A 22,070-nucleotide genomic window follows, 5' to 3' on the forward strand; every position below is an offset into this window, starting at 1 on the left:
AGCGACCAAAGATCTCCCAGCAGGGGCCTGATCGTTGGTCGCCGTCACACATAACGATTTCCTTAACGATATCGTTGCTACGTCACAAAAAGCAATGATATCGTTAACGATATCGTTATGTGTGACGGTACCTTTAAACCCAGTTAGCTGTTTCATGCCAGACCACACCTCCATGAAATTGTTGTGTGACAATTCATTTTCTAATTTAATTCGGAATGCCTCACGGGCATTCTTAATTTTCCCCTTTAAATCCCTTTGTATCAATTTCAGTTTCTTTGTATCCTTCATTTTAAATGCCAGTTTTTTTCTTGTGTAGTAAGTGTTTCAATTCTTTTGTAATCCAAAGCTTGTTATTTGCATAACATCGAATGTTTTTAGCTGGTACAACAGTGTCAGTACAAAAAATGTATATAGTTACTCGCCGGACAATATCATTTACATCATCATGCCCTCCCGTTGCATATCACCTCCCAGTCTCTGAGGTCAAAGCAGTCTTGCAGAGCCTCCTCTGCCTCTGGTGTCCACTTTTTTAGTTTTATTGTTTGCTAACAACAGGTTGGTATGATGGAGACAATGGTATAAGGTTGTGGTCTGGTTTCCCTAGTTGATTTTCAACTCCTTTGGCATGGTTAAAAGTTATTTTTTAATTCCTATTACGGTACTTTCGGGATATTACTAGCACTTGTTTTGCCACCCAGCTTGTCCTATTGCAAGAGGATTGTGAACGCCACAATAGGCTTTTTTATACTTTCCTTTGTTAAATAAGATTTGGATCAAAGGATCACCTAATCAGAAGCACATTAAGTAGAATGAGGTGAACTCTGGTTGGAATTCAACTGACACTGGAATGGAATGGCTGTCAGACATGTAGAGAAGCTGATTTTTTATAAAACTGAGCAGTGGTCTCTTAATTTTTGCCAGCGCTGTATAATGCAGTACTCACCTATCAGAAGATTTTATCTTCAAGTCCCCTAATGAAACTGAAACAATAAAGTGGAAACAAAGTTTAAAAAATATTTTAAAACAATATATAAAAATTTTAATCACCCGCCTTCTACCCAATTAAAATTAAAGAAATTAAAAAACTATACAATTTTTTTTTATCATTGCATCCATAAAAGTGTAACCTACCAAAATATTAAATGAAACAAATATGGTAGATGCCATAAGGAGAAAAAAAATCAAAACACCAGAATTAAGGGTTTTTTTTCTCTGCTCCTCCCTAAAAAATTATACAAAAATGTATCAAAACGTCACATGAACTCAAATTGGTACCACTAAAACAATCAGCTCGCTATGCAGAAAAATAGTCCCTCACAAATAAACCAGAAATAAAAACATTACAGGCATAACAAAATGACGACAGGGACCAAAAATGTTTTTCATTTTGACAAATTCTGAATTGTGCTCACCAATTAAAGAATTTTCCATACAATGAATACAGTAAAGACAAAACCCAAAAATGAATGGCAGAATTTTTCACCAGTTCAACTCATAGTTACATAGGTTGAAAAACATTCCTCGGTCGCTCAAGTTCAACCTTTCTCCACCAATTATACATTTTATCACTAAATTAACTATAACTCACAATCTTATGTGTACTGAGGGAAATAATCCAACCCATTTTTAAAAGCTGTTATAGTGTCTGCATTTACTACCTCTTGTGGTCGGGCATTCAACAGTCTGACTGCTCTAACTGTAAAGAACCCTTTCCTATTTTTCCAAGTAGTGGACAACCCTTTTAAGTACAGTTGTGGCCAAAAGTATTGACACCCCTGCAATTCTGTGAGATAATACTAAGTTTCTTCCTGAAAATGATTGCAATCACAAATTCTTTGCTATTATTATCTTCATTTAATTTGTCTTAAATGAAAAAAACACAAAATAGAATGAAGCAAAACATTGATCATTTCACACAAAACTCCAAAAATGGGCCAGACAAAAGTATCGGCACCCTCAACCTAAGGCCAGGATCACACATGCGAGAAACACGTGTCTCGCATGTGAAATCCAAGCTCTGGCGCCGGCACTTGGGAGAGGAGCGAGCAGCTCCATGTGTTCCTATGCGGCTGCACGCTCCGCTCCACAGTGCCGGCGCCAGAGCTTGGATTTCACATGCGAGACACGGACATGTTTCTCGCATGTGTGATCCCGGCCTAATACTTGGTTGCACAACCTTTAGCCAAAATAACTGCGACCAAGCTCTTCCAGTAACCATCAATGAGTTTCTTACAATGCTCTGTTGGAATTTTAGACCATTCTTATTTGGCAAACTGCTCCAGGTCCCTGATATTTGAAGGATGCCTTCTCCAAACTGCCATTTTTAGATCTCTCCACAGGTGTTCTATGGGATTCAGGTCTGGACTCATTGCTGGCCACCTTAGAAGTCTCCAGTGCTTTCTCTCAAACTCTTTTCTAGTGCTTTTTGAAGTGTGTTTTGGGTCACTGTCCTGCAGGGAGACCCATGACCTCTGAGGGAGACCCAGCTTTTTCACACTGGGCCCTACATTATGCTGCAAAATTTGTTACTAGTCTTCAGACTTCATAATGCCATGCACACGGTCAAGCAGTCCAGTGCCAGAGGCAGCAAAGCAACCCCAAATCATCAGGGAACCTCCGCCATGTTTGACTGTAGGGACCGTGTTCTTTTCTTTGAATGCCTCTTTTTTCTCTCCTGTAAACTCTATGTTGATGCCTTTGCCCAAAAAGCTCTACTTTTGTCTCATCTGACCAGAGAACATTCTTCAAAAACGTTTTAGTTTTTTTCAGGTAAGTTTTGGCAAACTCCAGCCTGGCTTTTTTATGTCTCGGGGTAAGAAGTGGGGTCTCCTACCATACAGTCCCTTTTCATTCAGTCGCCGACGGATAGTACGGGTTGACATTGTTGTACCCTCGGACTGCAGGGCAGCTTGAACTTGTTTGGATGTTAGTCGAGGTTCTTTATCCAACATGCTCGATCTGCGCTAGCGGGAACGGACCCAAAAACGCTGCAGACAGCGTTCGAGGTCCGTCACAAAATAACGGCACATCACTACTAACGCATGTGCCGTTAGTGATGTCGCTAATGGCATGCGTTAGCGATGCGCTACATAAATTGCGGTCAATGGGTGCGCTAACGGATCCGTTAGATAGCGTTAGTGCCGCTATGTAACAGATTCCGTTAGCGGACACCCACTAACGCAATGTGCACCTAGCCTTAAACAAAACTGGACACAGACAAGACGAGCACAAGTTAACGATTGTCTTGACACGGATTTTCGAGGCTATGTCGAGGGAAAAATAAAAAAAATAACGGCTCTTGGAAAAATGGGAAGATGAAACGGAAGCGAAAAAAATGAAAATGGACTCCTTCAGAAAGAGAGTAAGTCCACACAGTAGTTTTGAGGCGATTTTCAAAGCTATGGCGAGGGAAAAATAAAAATTATGGCTCTCGGAAGAAACGGAGGAAAAAAATCAAAAATTGGTCGCATCAAGTAGGGAATAAGTTCACATGGTAATTTTGAAGCTATTTATGAGTCTATTTTGAGGAGAAAATGAAAAAATCATGGCTCTCGGAAGAAACGGAGGCGAAAAAACGAAAACTAACCATGTCAAAAAGGGAGTAAGTTACACGATAATTTTGATTATTTTCTGCCCCAAAAGACAATTATTTTGCTCCACATCCGCTTCCTCTTCACTAAAATATATAAAAAAACACTTTTCGTGTTCAAGGTTCATTTTTTTTACCTCATGAAAATAAAAAAAATAACTCATTGTTATTCATAGAAAGGAAAAAAGCGCCAAAATTGTCACTGAGGTAAAGGCAGAAAATACAATGTCCTACAAGAGAAAAAAAGGGAGTAAAAAAAACCGCACTGGATGCGATAAAACGAAAAACTGAGGTGTGTGTATTGTGGCCTTATCTGCCGTCCGTTAACCGTTGGCAATTCTGTAGTCATAACGACACTGGAGCATGCCGTGGGCGTGGCTAGCTATATCCCCTCTTCCCATTGGCTAATACGTGAGAGATTAGTAGGCGTGTTTCAGCACAGCTCTGCCCGTTTCTAATTGGCTCCTCGTTTGTTTTTGTTGATTTTTTTTTCTCCTAACCGGAAGTTTTAGATTCGTAAAGCTCCGCCCTCGGCCGGAAGCGGTGTTCCCGGAAGTTCCGGCGTCGTGAAGGAAAGGGGGGATAAACAGGAATGGCGGAGGCAGCTGTGGCGGCGCCTGCTCCTCTCACATCAGCCGCAGCAGCAGGGAAGAGCTCGCTCCCCGCGTTCCCGGACAATCCCCCCGTGGGTGGTTGGACACGACAGGTGACTTGCAGGTCAGTGACGCCGGGGGAGGGCAAGATGGCTGCTCAGTGGAGGTGGGGGGAGTAGGTTATGTGAGGACACCTCCATCTTGAAGTCTAGTGGGGATATTTGCTTATATTAAGGGGGGGCACACCTCATGGTCAGGGCTGGGGGGTCTTATGGAAGACATAGGTGTATTGGTCACTTTAAAGTCAGGAGGTCCATTATGGATGATGATTTGGGGTCTTATGTCTATTTTGGGGGCAAATCAACATGTATATGGGACTATGAGTAAGGGAAATTAGGTGGTGGTGGGGGGAAATGGCAGTAATGCTCCTATATTAGTGAAATTCCACTGATCTGGCATCTGATAATCCGGTAAATTGTTGGAAGTTAAAACTGCAACTTGAGGCAATGTGATATTGGCTGAACAATCTTTGTGGGGTCCAAATGTCTGATATTTTATCCCTTTTTGTATTATCTGGATGTAAATGCTCAGGCTTTGTTTATATGATGCGTCTGTAATGGAAATGTGTTTTCTACATATCAGTGTTCGATTTTTGCGTATAAGGGGAAGGGTGTACTAAAATGAATGAAGAAAATAAATTGACAATTTATTGGTCTAAAAATTGAGGTATATTCGATTTCTTGTGCATCTTAGGTTATGTGCAATCAGTAAATGCTGCAGGTTGGACGCTATTACTTGTGCAGCGTCCAACCCGCAGAAGCCAGATGTTACATCATAGTGAATGGCATTTTAAGGCTATGTGCACACGATGCGGATTTTGCTGCGGATCCGCAGCAGTTTCCCATGAGTTTACAGTACGATGTAAACCTATGGGAAACTAAATCCGCAGTGCACATGCTGCGGAAAAAAAAAAAACGCGTGGAAACGCAGCATGACAATTCTTTGTGGGGAATCCGCAGCGTTTTTACATCTGCTCCAATAGAAAACTGCAGATGTGAATCCGCAAAAGAAACCACGATAAATCCGCAGTAAAAACCGCAGCAGTTTTGCAGTGTGGATTTATCAAATCCGCTGCGGAAAAAACCGAAGAGGAGCTTTCTACGTGTGCACATACCCTCAGAAATCTCATGCCCACTGTTAGTCCACAGATGCCAGCGGCTCACCTGTGGAGATGGGCATGCAGCATGTCTCCCCAGACCGCAGTATGTCTATTGTTCTCCGCAAGGGAAATTTCACCCATAGAATGTATTGAATGCAGTGAATCCACATGGTTCAGTGAACACATGCAGTTTCACATGCGTTCAATAGATGGCAATGCTTTGGACGTAGTGAACGTGTGCTGCGTCCAAAGTGCTGCTACTCCCCAATCGTATGCACCCGGCCTTAAGGTACAGTCACATTAAGCGACGCTGCAGCGATATAGACAACAATGCCGATTGCTGCAACGTCGCTGTTTAGTCGTTGTGTGGTCGCTGGAGAGCTGTCAAACAGACAGCTCTCCAGTGACCAACGATGCCGAAGTCCCCGGGTAACCAGGGTAAACATTGGGTTACTAAGCGCAGGGCTGCGCTTAGTAACCCGATGTTTACCCTGGTTACCATTGTAAATGTAAAAAAAAAAACACTACATACTTACATTCCGATGTCTGTTGCGTCCCCCGGCGTCAGCTTCCCTGCACTGTGTAAGCGCCGGCCGTAAAGCAACGTCACGGATCGCTATCGTTATCGTTCTAAAGTTGCTCAGTGTGAAGGTACCTTAAGACATAGAGTATATGTAGATAATGGGAGAATGGACAACATTCTATAAAAACATATATATTATATTCCCTGTACTTTCTGTAACTCATTTCCTGAGATCTTGGTGCTGAGATCTCTATCTGCACATGCACCGCCCCCGGCGCCCATTTTCCCAGAGTCCACCGCATAAGAAACCATGTAAGTGCGGGGGCTCTGGGATTTCACAAAATGTCGGCAAAACCTGCACACCACCGAGCACCCATAGCGGCATGCCGCACATTCGAACACCCCCTCATCCCAGCATGCAGCAACGCTCCACTCTTGCCTCCTCCAACAGCAACCCTAGGACCCCCACTTCACCGCAGCCACCACCCCCGGCAAGCAATAAGACGCATGGATTATATCAAGCACCAAGATTTTATTAAAGGTTTTTTCCCCTATTTTTCTCTCGGGGTGCGTTTTATGATCCGCAGAATATGGTACACCTGTTTTATATGGAATGTGCTGATTTCCCTATAGTCTACATATATTCCATGTTCATTCCTGGTCTAAGATGCCCAAGAAGCTTATTATACCTCTCCATAATTTTGGATCAATAAATTGTGTTCATTCTTTTTATTTATTCCTCTTTATTTCTTTTAGTATGTTCCATATGTGGCCCTATAAGCAATAGATGATTGTCCTTCCACCCTGCCCACGTACACAGGAGTGCGCTCTCTGACTAGTGCTCATACTCTAGCTGTGGCTTATAAAATAGATCTGCAGTCTGAAATCGGACATGCCCAATCTTTATCTTCTGTGATATGGTCTGTCAGGGGCTTCTGTATACAATAGACTGTCACACGAGAAAACGAATTTCGGTAAGTTCGGCCGCCATTAGTTTGAAGCTGTGGTCCCAAGATATCTATCTATCTCGAGCCACGCATAATGTTCCCCTGAGCCCCACCATCATCATGGGTGACTTTAATGTCCCCACTGACACCCGCCAGTCAGCAGGGTCCAATTTCCTGCATCTGAGATTATTGAATCATGCCAAGTGTATGTATGAATAAATAAATTACAAATGTAAAAGTTCAAATTACCCCCCTTTTGCACCATTCAAAATAAAGCAATAAAAAAAATCAAACATACACATATGTTATTGCCGCATTCAGAATCGCCCGATCTATCAACACAAATTATTAACCCTATCGCTAAACGGCATAGAAAAAAAGCCAAAACGTCAGAATTTTTTTTTTTGTTGCCATGACATTGCACTAAAATGTAATAACGCTAAAAAATTGTATCTGCACTAAAAGGGTGTCATTTAAAAACGTCAGCTCGGCACGCAAAAAAATAAGTAATCGCCCAACCCGAGACCACAAAAACTGAGACTCTATAAGTATCGGAAAATGGCGCTTTTAAATCTATTTCTTTTTTACAGACTTTGGAATTTATTTTTTTTGTCGCCACTTGCATAAAAAAGAACCTATACATGTCTGGTGTCTATGAACTCATATTGACCTGGAGAATCATAACGGCAGGTCAATTTTAGCATGTAGTGGACTTGGTTAAAAAAAAAAAAAAACTGCGGGATTGCACTTTTTTTGCAGTTTCACCACACTTGGATTTTTTTTTCTATTTTCTAGTACACGATATGTTAAAACCAATGGTTTCATTCAAAAGTACAACCTGTCTCACAAAAAACAAGCCCTTGCATGGCCATTTTGACCAAAAAAGATAATTTAATTTTGTGAAATTCACATGTATGTATGTAAGACCATTGCCCCTCCTCCATAACCTTCCTCCCCACAATCACTGAAGGAGAGATCACTGATCTCCGCTTCAAATCACACCTCACCACTTTACCCCATTCCACCACCTTCCCACCACGCTCAGCCCTGTCCTAACCCAATTTTTCAACCTATCACTAACTTTTGGTACCTTCCCTTCGGCTTTCAAACATGCCACAGTCACATCTACCCTGAAGAAACCATCCCACGACTCTATGCCCAGTTATCGCCCCATATCACTTGCACCCGTTCACCTCCAAACTCCTTGAATAGCATGTTCGTGCTGAACTTTCCTCCCATCTCTTATCTTGGGGTACGTTCAGACTAGCGTTGTGCGCCGCTGCGTCGGCGACGCAACACACCGAAAAACGCGGCAAAACGCACGCAAAAACGCTGCGTTTTGCGACGCGTGCGTCGTTTTTTGCCGAAAATCGGACGCAAGAAAAATGCAACTTGTTGCGTTTTCTTGGTCCGACGCTTGCGGCAAAAAAGACGGATTTGTCACAAAACGCAACAAGCAAAAACGCATGCGTCCCCCATGTTAAACATAGGGGCGCATGACGCGTGCGTCGCCCGACGCGGCGCCGACGCACACTAGCACAACGCTAGTCTGAACGTACCCTAAGGGTACCGTCACACAGTGGCATTTTGATCGCTACGACGGCACGATCCGTGACGCTCCAGCGTCGTAGACTGCTGTCACACTTTGCAATGTACGACGCTGGAGCGATAATTTCATGATGTATGTGCGATGTAGAAGCTGTTGGTTACTATGCGCACATCGTATACAATATCGTGCACACCTTTGTTACACCATGCGATCATGCCGCCACAGCGGGAGAAAGTTTCAAACGATCTGCTACGACGTACGATTCTCAGCGGGGTCCCTGATTGCAGGAGCGTGTCACACTGCGAGATCGTAACTATATCGCTGGAACGTCACGAATCGTGCCGTCATAGCGATCAAAATGCCACTGTGTGACGGTACCCTAACTCTTTGACGTGCTACAATCCGACTTCCATCCCCACCATGCCACCAAAACTGCCCTGACCAAAATACTAAAGGTACCTTCACACATAACGATATTGTTAACGATATCGTTGCTTTTTGTGACGTAGCAACGATATCGTTAATGAAATCGTTATGTGTGACAGCGACCAACGATCAGGCCCCTGCTGGGAGATCGTTGGTCGCTGAATAAAGTCCAGAACTTTATTTGGTCGCTGGACTCCTGCTGACATCGCTGGATCGGCGTGTGTGACACCGATCCAGCGATGTCTTCACTGGTAACCAGGGTAAACATCGGGTAACTAAGCGCAGGGCCGCGCTTAGTAACCCGATGTTTACCCTGGTTACCATCCTAAAAGTAAAAAAAAACAAACAGTACATACTTACCTACCGCTGTCTGTCCCCGGCGCTGTGCTCTGCACTCCTCCTGTACTGGCTGTGAGCGTCGGTCAGCCGGAAAGCAGAGCGGTGACGTCACCGCTCTGCTTTCCGGCCGCTGTGCTCACACAGACAGTACAGGAGGAGTGCAGAGCACAGCGCTGGAGGACAGACAGCGGTAGGTAAGTATGTACTGTTTGGTTTTTTTTACTTTTAGGATGGTAACCAGGGTAAACATCGGGTTACTAAGCGCGGCCCTGCGCTTAGTAACCCGATGTTTACCCTGGTTACCGGCATCGTTGGTCGCTGGAGAGCTGTCTGTGTGACAGCTCTCCAGCGACCAAACAGCGACGCTGCAGCGATCCGGATCGTTGTCGGTATCGCTGCAGCGTCGCTTAAGGCCCCGTCACACATAGCGACGCTGCAGCGATACCGACAACGATCCGGATCGCTGCAGCGTCGCTGTTTGGTCGCTGGAGAGCTGTCACACAGACCGCTCTCCAGCGACCAACGATGCCGGTAACCAGGGTAAACATCGGGTAACTAAGCGCAAGGCCGCGCTTAGTAACCCGATGTTTACCCTGGTTACCATCCTAAAAGTAAAAAAAACAAACTACATACTTGCCTACAGCCGTCTGTCCTCCAGCGCTGTGCTCTGCACTCCTCCTGTACTGTCTGTGTGAGCACAGCGGCCGGAAAGCAGAGCGGTGACGTCACCGCTCTGCTTTCCGGCTGACCGACGCTCACAGCCAGTACAGGAGGAGTGCAGAGCACAACGCTGGAGGACAGACGGCTGTAGGTAAGTATGAAGCGTTTGTTTTTTTTACTTTTAAGATGGTAACCAGGGTAAACATCAGGTTACTAAGCGCGGCCCTGCGCTTAGTTACCCGATGTTTACCCTGGTTACCAGTGAAGACATCGCTGAATCGGTGTCACACACGCCGATTCAGCGATGTCTGCGGGGAGTCCAGCGACCAAATAAAGTTCTGGACTTTCTTCCCCGACCAGCGACAGCACAGCAGGGGCCTGATCGCTGCTGCCTGTCACACTGGACGATATCGCTAGCGAGGACGCTGCAACTTCACGGATCGCTAGCGATATCGTCTAGTGTGACGGTACCTTTAATGTGAAGGTACCTTAACTATTTACTTTGACACGGTTGACCACTGCTACTAGAAATCCTCTTACTTTGGTGTCACAGACCTTACCCTTTCCTGGATCTTGTCATACCTCTCCAACTGCACATAGCGTCTTCCACTCCCACACTAGCTCCTCATTCTGCCCTCTGTTGGTGTCCCTCAAGGCTCTTTTCTGGGACCTCCTACACTTTTCAATCTGTACCTTTTTTCGCCTGGGGTCAATCATAAAATCCCATGGCTTCAAGACCATCGAAATGCTACTGATGCTCAGATCTACCGCTCTGGCCAACACATCACCTCTCTGCTGTCCAGAATCCCAGAAGGTCTATCAGCCATATCTTCCTCCTTCTCATCATGCTTCATAAAGCTCAATGTGGACAAAACCGAGCTCATCATCTTTCCTCCATCTCGCATAACTGCCCTACTTGATCAATCATCACAATAAATGATGTCATGCTTTCTCTTGTACCGCAAGTATGACTTTGCTTTGTCCTTCAAACCCCATATCCAAGCTCTTTCCACCTCTTCCTGCCCCCAACTCAAATATATTTCCAGAAGCCGTTCTTTACGCAACCATGAATCTACTAAAATGTTAGTTCATGCCCTCATCTTCTCCCACCCCGACTATTGCAGTATCCTTTGTGTCCTTCTTGCTAACACTATTGCATCGTACCAGTCCGTTCTTAACTCTGCTGTCTTACTAATCCACCTCTCTCCTCACTATTCCTCCTCTTGTCCCTTCTGCAAATCCCTTCCACGGTATTCCAATTCCCCAATGTTAACCTGCAAAGCCATCTATAATCTGTCCCCTCCATTTTTCTCTGAACTAATCTCCCTTTACCATCCAACACATAATCTCCTGTCCTCTCGACCTACTTCTCTCCTCCCTACTTACCGTATATGTTCCTCACCAAATTGCATCCAAGACTTCCCCCAATCATCCCCCATACTCTACTCTGGAATTCTGTGCTCCAACACGTCCGATTCTGCCAGTTTTTAAACTTTAATATGGAACTCGAAAGCTTACAGCCTGCAGTGACGCCGCTGCTACCTCACCACCACCACCACCACCAAAGCTGCCGCAACCCCCTTAAGGTACCTTCACACATAACGATATCGTTAACGATCTCGTTGCTATTTGTGACGTAGCAACGATATCGTTAATAAAATCGTTATGTGTGACAGCGACCAACGATCAGGCCCCTGCTGGGAGATCGTTGGTCGCTGAAGAAAGTCCAGAACTTTATTTCGTCGCTGGATCTCCCGTGGACATCGCTGGATCGGCGTGTGTGACACCGATCCAGCGATGTCTTCACTGGTAACCAGGGTAAACATCGGGTAACTAAGCGCAGGGCCGCGCTTAGTAACCCGATGTTTACCCTGGTTACCATGCTAAAAGTAAAAAAAAACAAACAGTACATACTTGCCTACCGCTGTCTGTGCTCTGCTCTCCTCCTGTACTGTCTGTGAGCCGGAAAGCAGAGCGGTGACGTCACCGCTCTGCTTTCCGGCTCCCAGACAGTACAGGAGGAGAGCAGAGAAGCAGAGCGCAGCGCTGGAGGACAGACGGCTGTAGGTAAGTATGTAGTGTTTGTTTTTTTTTTTTACTTTTAGCATGGTAACCAGGGTAAACATCGGGTTACTAAGCGCGGCCCTGCGCTTAGTTACCCGATGTTTACCCTGGTTACCGACATCGTTGGTCGCTGGAGAGCGGTCTGTGTGACAGCTCTCCAGCGACCAAACAGCGACGCTGCAGCGATCCGGATTGTTGTCGGTATCGCTGCAGCGTCGCTTAATGTGAAGGGGCCTTTAATCTATCTTCCCCACTATCCTGTAGCATGTAATCCCATAATGGCAGGGCCCTCTCCGTTCAGTACCTGTCTATCATTGTTAGTTTGTTCCCTGTATTCCTATCTATCTTGTATGTAATGTAATCCTCTCTCGTGTGCAGCACCCTGGAATTGATGTTGCTCTAAAATTATATACTTCTCAATATGACAGTCGTAAAGACGACCTGTCTCCCAACATGAAGAAAAAAAAACATTTAGCTGGTGTAAAGTAAATGCTGCCGTTCTGAATCCAGCTATGTCTTTCTTTTCTTCCTGCACCTCTTCATTCCTAGGATATGGCTCATTTTCTTCCCTGTAGATCAATTTAGTCAAATGGGTATAATCCTCACGAAGACCTCTGCAGAGAAGAATTGAGGACCACTCCAAAAAAAAAAACTTATATACAGGGAAGAGCAGGCTACATCTGGGTGATGGAGAGGCACAGGACCAAAAAAGAAATTTACACCGGGTTAAAAAAAAAAAAATATTATGGCAAGTGACAGGTACTTTTTAAAGGCCTATGTGATACGTTTGTTATCTTATTGTCTGTTATTGGACTTGTCCTTACAGATATTTCATACACGGAGTCTGCAAAGAAGGAAACAACTGCCGCTATTCCCACGATCTGTCCACCAGCCACTCAACTATGATCTGCAGATACTATCAACGCGGGTGCTGCGCTTACGGAGACCACTGCAGGTGGGGGGGACACTGCTGACAGCGCGCTTCTGTCCTCGTCAGCCATAAAAGCTCAACGGAGATTAAATCTTTCTCACGCCTGTTCTATATTCTCTTCTCATACTTGTTTTAGGTATGAACACTCAAAACCACTAAAGCAAGAAATAATCGGTGACGCCTCTGGGGCGAGGAGTAGTCAACACGAGTCCCTCCCGGAAACCAGCAGCAACATTAACAGTAAGAAGGCAGCTAGCGAGGTGGCAGCTGGGGTCTCCCAAGCTGAAGACTGGGTCAATGCCGTGGAGTTTGTGCCGGGGCAACTCTACTGTGGACGGGGTAATTGCTGGGGAGGGAACTTTTTTTTTTTTTTTTTTAATTTAACCCAATTAGTTGTTAATTTATTGGGATAGCTCAGGCCAAGAGGAAATGTAAGAAATAGCACATCTACATGTGATAAACCTTTTCATATTTATCACCTGGGTCCCTTAAGAGTATTATGGATCCATGAAGAAGCTTGGCACCCAATCAGATGAGCGCAGGAAAGGAAGGGAGGGTGGACCATAAGGAATCATGTCTTGTTAATAGCTTACTGGGATACAGCAATGGATTGCTCCTTGAGTTTCCAGCAAATCCTCAAATGTTATAACGTGATGGTGTATCATTAGGAATTGCCGTAAACGGGGTTTTCACAAGTGACGACACAACTCCAGTGCACATCACTCTACATTGGCACAGATCATTGATCGGCTGCAGAGGCGATGTGCTCTGGACGCAGACTGGAGATTCGCTGGACTGAGGCCTTCTAGTGCTGTCTGTCGTGGTTTTACATTAATAAAAGTAGTTGGGGACCACCGTTGTCAAAAAGGAAACCTCTTTAACTGTATGATCATTAAGGGTTTCTCTGGGAATCCCATCAATCCTGAAAACTGAATGGTGGCAGTCCTGCATCTTTCGGTGTTTCCTGGCTAGAGGTCACACCTAGAGTTGAGTGAATATGTTCGGAATTGGTCACCGAATCTGAATCTACCATATTGGTATCCTATTCATGCCGAATTTAAGTTTGATTCCGAACATATTTGTTCATTTCTCCTCCCATTGACTGCAATCACGTTCGGCGAATATTGCAAAAACAATATTTGCCACCGATCATAATCTGAACCAAATTTTGAAAAATTCACTTCATTCTAGTCACACCTTCAACAGAGAGTGGTGGCATTTCGTAGTCATACGCATTACTTTTAAAAAAGGATTGTATCCCTAAAAAGTGATCTATTGTAATCTGTGGAAACTTGGCTAGAAAACCCAAATACCTTCTGCTGCGCCAACTTTGGGGAAATTAAGTATTACACAGTGTCAATACACATCAATGGTTTTTTTTTTTTTTTTTTGTTTTTTTTTTTGTTTGCTTCTTCTTATGGGGTGTATGAAAAAAGCAAAACAAAACTATCCATGTATTGCACACAAACTTACTGTGATCCTCCAGAGCCCCATTTCTAGTCCCTTTTTTTTTTTTTAAATCTGGCTATAGAAGTTTTTAGATAACCAGAGGTAGAAGCTGTAACTCTACTCATCGAAAGTATTTACATGTAGTCTGAGCGAGTCCTCCAGGGAACAGTGAGGAGGTGGGACCATGTCTATCCCTGGGTATGTGAAGCCCCCAGGGAGGAGACCATGGACTCGGCATTCCTTTCCCTGGTGTCTTGGTGCCATAGTTACCCCTCCCCCATCATTGAAGAGCTTATTAAGGTACAGGCTTCATCGTGGGGTCTCTTAAGGGCACTAAACGCTCATAAGTAGGATATAACACATTCTGGTGACTTGTTTGTTTTATTTTTTTCTCTTTACTTTTCTTGTCCTCATCTTTCAGAATTGACCCTCCCCAGAGTAAAGTGAGCTGAAATAGAAAAAAAAATGTGAGGAATGTGGGCCTGGCCATTCAGATTATTCATCCTGTTTTGTTCCTCGTGTTACATGACATGATGTTTAGGGACCTTTTTAGGCTACTATACGCCAAATCATTAGATGGACCGTCCTGTTTCTGCCTATGTATCGCTAACTTAATTGTCGGTCACAACTGATCATGTAGAATTGCTGACCGATGGATGGTTGAAATCAACAAATTTTGCTGACTTTTAAGAACAGGTTAAGTTTGAGGGCTCTCTAGTGAGATCTTGCTGATTGTATGTTTTTACCTGCAGCACCGTCCGGCCCGGACACTGACTCTCAGGAAACTGCACCGCAAGAGGAGAACAAAGAGCAACCAGCCGACCCAGAGCTGAAGAAGCAGCTTTGTCCATACGCCACAGTGGGGGAGTGCCGCTATGGGGAAAACTGCGTGTATCTGCATGGAGACCCTTGTGATATGTGTGGGCTACAAGTGCTTCATCCAACGGACACGTCACAAAGGTCTCAACATATTAAGGTAAAGAAGCTGATCGTGTTTAGTCCAGGCGTATGGAAGTCTCCAGCAAAAACAATGGATAAAACTTGATATCAGTTTCATATTTATTTATTTTTTGTTCTCTCCCTTTTTAGTCTTGCATTGAAGCTCACGAGAAGGACATGGAACTGTCATTTGCCATCCAGCGCAGTAAAGACATCGTGTGCGGGATTTGCATGGAGGTCGTTTACGAGAAAACAAACCCAAGCGAGAGACGTTTCGGTATCTTGTCCAACTGCAGTCACTCCTACTGCCTCAAGTGCATCCGTCGGTGGAGGAGCGCCAAGCAGTTCGAGAGCAAAATCATTAAGTGAGGGTGCATTGTTTATATGGCTGGGGGATGAAGGACCCACTAAACTAGAAGCTGTGTAAAGTAGCCTTTGTCCTGTTGGTTTGTCTTATTAATCATGGACATGTATAATCTGACACTATATTTGGTTGTCTGGTACTACGAGGATTCTTCAGTGCTGGGAGTGAACGGTCATGTGATCGCAAGTATGCGAATTGCATACTTCCGGACACATTCTGACTAGACTTGAGCAAGGCTTTACACGTCTAGTCGGCACATGACCACATGTATACAAATTGCATGTTTGCGATTGCATGCATGCCTTCTCCCGACACCAGAGAATCATCAGTTTGCATGCTGTGCAGACTTGTAACCCAAGGCCAAACAACTCTCTTTGAGGCAGTCCTGCAATGGCTACACATCTATATTCACTCGTTACAAGTATACGGGGCTGGTCAGTTTCTAACCTGCGTCTACTCAGTGCTGTGAACTCTTGTTGGGCCACTGCTACATATCCGATCAGTTGTAAGACTAATCCTGGTGGACCCATTTACTTTCTATAGAAATCCCCCTTTTTTTTTTTTTTTTTTTTTTGCCTTCCACATTATAAATTTAGTCACTGATCTGCAGGAACACATAACCTCAGCTTCACCATTACTAACACTGCTTTTAGACATTCGTAAGATCCACAGAAGAATCTGCTCAGATCAACTTACAACCTAATGTGACTTGTCAAGAAAAGCTGATTAGGAGGGAAACTTGACAAAATAATTTGGGTCCGCCATTAAGAAGAACAAGCAATCGCATTAACCTGACCTGTCCTATTAATCCAGCCGCACATGGGGAGATCCTGCCACCTCGGGTGAACGGGGCTGGAATAGTCCCTTTTTAAATCTTGCAGCCTGTAAACCTATGACCCAATCTGACCGGTCAGGGTCCCATTTGTGCAGACTAATGGCTTTAGATTTACAGTAATATGAGTAATTACTGACTGATATTATCCTGTTTTGCATTTTCACAGATCGTGTCCTGAATGCCGCATCACGTCAAATTTCATCATTCCAAGCGAATACTGGGTGGAGGAGAAAGAGGACAAGCAGAAGATGATCCTGAAGTACAAAGAGGCCATGAGGTAGTGTCTGCAGATTGCTACATAATGGTATATTGCTATGTTATGCCTTGACTTCATAAATCATATTGGGTCTAACCTCTGTGAACCTCGCCAACCCTGAGAATAAAAGGAGCCAGAGTAGCCATTTAGTGCTGCCGAGGCGCTCCCAGCTATTCATCTGTGCAAAGAAATGCTGCCAGTCCCATATATTCAGTTGTAGAGAAACATTTAAATCAAGAGAAGGGGACATATCACCCTCACATTGAACACATGGGGAAGTGAGAGAAACTAATTACAACTGAAGAAAAAACTAATTAAAAGAGATCTGACACTTCCATTGAAGCAGGGGCCCCCTGCAGTGACCAGATAATTAGAGCAGGAAGACTTGCTGGGAAGAAAACAAAGTAACATTTGTTTACTCGGAGGCGGGAAAATACACTTCCAAAGGATAGATCTACCTCTGTTGAAAGGATCTTTGTAGCCATATAGGTGCCAGTGGTCACTGATTGAATATTTGGGTTTGCACTCATCTGATTATGGGAGATACATTTGCATCATTGCAGAAAAGCAACAAACCTAATGTATTCACTGACATCACCTTAAAGGGAACCTGTCACCCAGTTTTTTTCAAGAAGAGCTAAAAATAGCGTTAAATAGGGGCAGAGCTGTGCTTTACATTAGTGTATTTTGGAGCCTTTATTCCCCACCTATGCTGCCGAAATACCTTTGTAAAGTCGCCGTTTTGGGCTGTCACTCACGCTGGTCAGGTCATATGGGCGTGGTGACAGCGCTGTTTCTCCCCCAGATCTCCGTTGGTGGCATAGTGGTGTGCGCATGTCCAAGTGGCGAATCCACTGCGCAGCTTCAAGGAAAATAGCACGATCTGCGCTATTCAGCCGTTTATCGGTGGGCGCGGCCATCTTTGTGAGGCCGCGCGTGCGCAGATGGTGCTTCAGGAAAATAGCCGCGGGATGCCGCGCGTGCGCAGATGGCGATCTCGACGGCCATTTTCCTGAAGCCGAGTTTGCATCTCGGCTGCAGGAAAATGGCCGCCACGATCTCCATCTGCGCACGCGTGGCATCCCGCGGCCATTTTCCTGAAGCCCCGGGAAGCTGAGAAGAGCCATCTGCGCACGCGCGGCCTCACAAAGATGGCCGCGCCCACCGATAAATGGCTGAATAGCGCAGATCGCACTATTTTCCTTGAAGCTGCGCAGTGGATTCGCCACTTGGACATGCGCACACCACTACGCCACCAACGGAGATCTGGGGGAGAAACAGCGCTGTCACCACGCCCATATGACCTGACCAGCGTGAGTGACAGCCCAAAACGGCGACTTTACAAAGGTATTTTGGCAGCATAGGTGGGGAATAAAGGCTCCAAAATACACTAATGTAAAGCCCAGCTCTGCCCCTATTTAACGCTATTTAGCTCTTCTTGAAAAAAAGGGGTGACAGGTTCCCTTTAAGGCTGGCAGAACTCATTCAACTTAATATTGGTCTGATAGATGACGCTAATCTAGGTCATGTTTATTCTATATAAAGGTAAAATAGCGATAAAAAGCATGATGACAATATCTACTGCCTGGGACCTTTAGGGCTAAGAGATCCTGAAAGTTAGGAATATCTTAAAATTCTAACAGATTAAGCACATCCCACAATCAGCCCCCACATGAGCTCATCAAGGGGAAGTTGTGGTGAAATATGTATATATCTATATGTGTGTAGTGACATATGTCTAGGGTTAGATGTGCAACTAGCAGTAGTTGAACATCTGTCCTGAAACTGCAGGCCTCACAAAGTTCACAGCATGCATATCTTGAGAAGGCAGACTGTCTCTACTCATGCTGGGAAACATTTGACGACACCTAGCTCTTTGGAAGAGAGATGTCAATTACAGCCTGATACTATCTATCTGTGACTTTAAAGGTACCTTCACACTAAGCGACGCTGCAGCGATACCGACAACGATCCGGATCGCTGCAGCGTCGCTGTTTGGTCGCTGGAGAGCTGTCACACAGACCGCTCTCCAGCTACCAACGATGCCGGTAACCAGGGTAAACATCAGGTTACTAAGCGCAGGGCCGCGCTTAGTAACCCGATGTTTACCCTGGTTACCATCCTAAAAGTAAAAAAAACAAACACTTCATACTTACCTTCCGCTGTCTGTCCCCGGCGCCCTGCTTCTCTGTACTGGCTGTGAGCACAGCGGCCGGAAAGCAGAGCGGTGACGTCACCGCTCTGCTTTCCGGCCGCTGTGCTCACAGTGAGTGCAGGAAAGCACAGCGCTGGAGGACAGACAGCGGAAGGTAAGTATGAAGTGTTTGTTTTTTTTACTTTTAGGATGGTAACCAGGGTAAACATCAGGTTACTAAGCGCGGCCCTGCGCTTAGTAACCCGATGTTTACCCTGGTTACCAGCGAAGACATCGCTGAATCGGCGTCACACACGCCGATTCAGCGGGACGTCCAGCGACGAAACAAAGTTCTGGCCTTCTAGCCCCGACCAACGACATCACAGCAGGATTCTGATCGCTGCTGCGTGTCAAACTGAACGATATCGCTAGCCAGGACGCTGCAATGTCACGGATCGCTAGCGATATTGTTTAGTGTGAAGGTACCTTTACACAGGGAATCTCAGAGCAAATAATATATTCATTGGGGGGGGGGGGGGGGCGGCTGCGGTCCAATCAAAAACAAGCAATTATGATATTAACCTGAGGGGCTGATCTAGAAATCTGACCTTCTGAGTAAAGCTATAAATTAAATATAAAAAAAATAAAATAAAGGTGAAATACATAAAACGTAATAGGTTTGTTCCTCTTGCTCTGTAAACCGCACCCCTGAAGCCATATACTACTTGTAACTGGTGTTCAGTTGGCCTGTTATAGGGGTTCTTGAGGTCAGACTTTTTTTTTTTTTTTAAACTACATGTCCTAGAACTAGACAAAAAATACCCTTTTAATGGGGACTCTGTTATTATTCTGTTTCTTCTCCAGCAACAAATCTTGTCGGTATTTTGATGAGGGACGTGGCACTTGTCCATTCGGTGGCAACTGCTTCTACAAACACGCGTACCCCGATGGCCGTATAGAAGAACCACAGCCTCGACAAAAAGGAGGGATGACTAATAGATACCGGGTAAGTGTTCACAGCTCTTCCCTTTTAGGAGTATATACATGTTCCAAAAAAAAAATAAAATGGTGCCACACCTGTCTATAGGTTGTCTGGTAGTGCAGCTCAGATTCCATCTCAATGGAGCGGAGATGTGGTGCCGGATGCTATAACCTAAACACGATTAACCCCTTTCTGACATCAGACGGGATAGTACGTCCGAGGTCAGATCCCCCGCTTGGATGTGGGCTCCGGTGGTGAGCCCGCATCAAAGCCGGGACATGTCAGCTGTTTTGAACAGCTGACGTACCTGCAATGGCAGCGGGTAGAATCGTGATCCACCTGCCGCTATTAACTAGTTAAATGCTGCTATCAACGCTTACAGCGGCATTTAACTAGCGGCATTTAACTAGCGCTTCTGGCCATTAGGACAGAAATGAGCGCATCGCCGACCCCCGTCACATGATCGGGGGTCAGCAATGCGTCGGCATAACAACCAGAGGTCTCCTTGAGACCTCTATGGTTGTTGATGCCGGATTGCTATGAGTGCCACCCTGTGGTCTGCGCTCATAGTAATGCAGTAATTCTGCTACATAGAGGCGATTTGGCGATCGCTCCTATGTAGCAGAGCCGATCAGGCTATGCCAGCTTCTAGTCTCCCATGGAGGCTATTGAAGCATGGCAAAAGTAAAAAATAAAATAAATGAAAAATTAAAAAAAAATAAAGTTTAAATCGCCCCATTCAAAATAAAACAATAAAAAAATCAAAACTACACATTTTGTATCGCTGTGTTCAGAATCGCCTGATCTGTCAATTTAAAAAAAAAAAAATCGCTAAAGGGTGTAGCGAGGAAAAAAAACGAACCGCCAGAATTGCGTTTTTTGGGGGTCGCAGCGACATTGCATTAAAATGCGATAACGGGCGATCAAACGAGCGTATCTGCACCAAAATGGTATCATTAAAAACCGTCAGCTCGGCACGCAAAAAATAAGCCCTCAGCCAATCCAAGATCAAGAAAAATGGAGACGCTAGAAAATTGCACAAATAATGGCAGGTCAGTTTTGGCATTTAGTGAACCTAGCAAAAAAGCCAAACAAAAAAGTGTGGGATTGCACTTTTTTTTTTTTTTTTTTTTTTTTTTGCAATTTCACCGCACTTGGAATTTGTTTCCCGTTTTCTAGTACATGACATGGTAAAACCAATGATGTCGTTCAAAAGTAGAACTTGTCCTGCAAAAAATAAGCCCTCGCATGACCATATTGACGGAAAACTAAAAAGTTATAGCTCTGGAAAAGGAGGGGAGCGAAAAACGAAAACTCAAAACTGAAAAAGGCTTGGTCATGAAGAGGTTAAGGTTAATTATCACCTATGGAAGGAATGGGTCATATCTACTAGATCTGTAGGGGTTCTGACCCAGAGAGCTCCTTTTAATTTAGGTGACTCTGATTTCTGACTCCATCAGCATCCTATAAACTCACTGCGGCTACAGATATTATGTAATTCCTGGGCATCCTAATAGCCGGACCCCCAACTCATCTTGTAGTCATAACCAGTCCGGTAAATCCTTGTGACCGTGTTGATCAAGTATGGAGTTAATTTTGAGAAAGATTGAAAACGGGTTATTGATTCTTTTCCATGTGACAGCGGAGGAAGAGTGTGCTGATCTTGTAAGGAGGCAGTGACCTCCTCACTTGTGACGATGGAGTTGTACAGGAATAAGTTGGGGCTTGCATGCCCAGGTTCTCACAGCTGCACAGAGTATTTCAGCATATGGACAGGCTATTGAGATGATTATAATACTCCAGATTCACATAACTTTTTTATATTTTAATATCTCCGTATTTCTAGGCCCAGCGTAGGAACCGGTTTTGGGACTTCGAGGAGCGCGACGGCAGCGACCCTTTTGACGACGACGAGGAAGTAATGACCTTTGAACTGGGGGAAATGCTCCTAATGCTGTTGGCAGCGGGCGCCGACGAAGACCTAACAGACTCGGAGGACGAGTGGGACTTGTTCCATGAGGATCTGGACGATTTTTATGACCTGGACCTATAGCGCCAGTCAAAAATAAAGGAGTTTGGACTGTCTGGGCAGCTCCAGACAGTAGCTATTTCCTGTGGTGTTGTGGCAGTGCCTGTGTTTCTCCTAGGCAGGCCTATCAATTCCAGGTGCTGTTGTAATAATTTTTATCCTAATGTCTGTCTTTTTTCCCACCTTCTCCTTTTTCCTCCCCCAGAGTGTTTGTTTCTCTGTTTCAAGGTATAAAAGAAAAAAAAAATTAAATGAATAAAAAAAAAAAAATAATGCACAAAAGTATAAAATATAGAACCATG

At 44.7% G+C, this 22,070-nt stretch overlaps 1 protein-coding gene across 2 annotated transcripts; it reads left to right on the top strand.

Moving 5' to 3' along the window:
• The first annotated feature begins 4,010 nt into the window (after positions 1 to 4,010).
• Positions 4,011 to 22,070, top strand: MKRN1 (makorin ring finger protein 1). Of its 2 annotated transcripts, none has more exons than XM_069763274.1 (8): positions 4,011 to 4,306; positions 12,676 to 12,804; positions 12,917 to 13,020; positions 14,982 to 15,205; positions 15,319 to 15,533; positions 16,534 to 16,644; positions 19,622 to 19,763; positions 21,586 to 22,070. In XM_069763274.1, the coding sequence occupies exons 1-8, from the start codon at positions 4,182 to 4,184 to the stop codon at positions 21,790 to 21,792; spliced, it is 1,257 nt and encodes a 418-aa protein (XP_069619375.1). In that variant the 5' UTR covers positions 4,011 to 4,181; the 3' UTR covers positions 21,793 to 22,070. The 2 variants fall into 2 exon arrangements, with proteins under 2 accessions (XP_069619375.1, XP_069619374.1); XM_069763273.1 differs by having other exon boundaries at positions 4,124 to 4,306; positions 12,917 to 13,119.

This window comes from Ranitomeya imitator, chromosome 4, assembly GCF_032444005.1.
Source record: "Ranitomeya imitator isolate aRanImi1 chromosome 4, aRanImi1.pri, whole genome shotgun sequence".
Lineage (NCBI taxonomy): Eukaryota > Metazoa > Chordata > Amphibia > Anura > Dendrobatidae > Ranitomeya > Ranitomeya imitator.

Coding starts and splice junctions, on each gene's coding strand:
- MKRN1 (XM_069763273.1), top strand. CDS start 4,182: ATGGCGGAGGCAGCTGTGGCGGCGCCTGCTCCTCTCACATCAGCCGCA. Junction 15,206..15,318: donor AAAGGTCTCAACATATTAAG/GTAAAGAAGCTG, acceptor CTCCCTTTTTAG/TCTTGCATTGAAGCTCACGA. Junction 15,534..16,533: donor TTCGAGAGCAAAATCATTAA/GTGAGGGTGCAT, acceptor GCATTTTCACAG/ATCGTGTCCTGAATGCCGCA.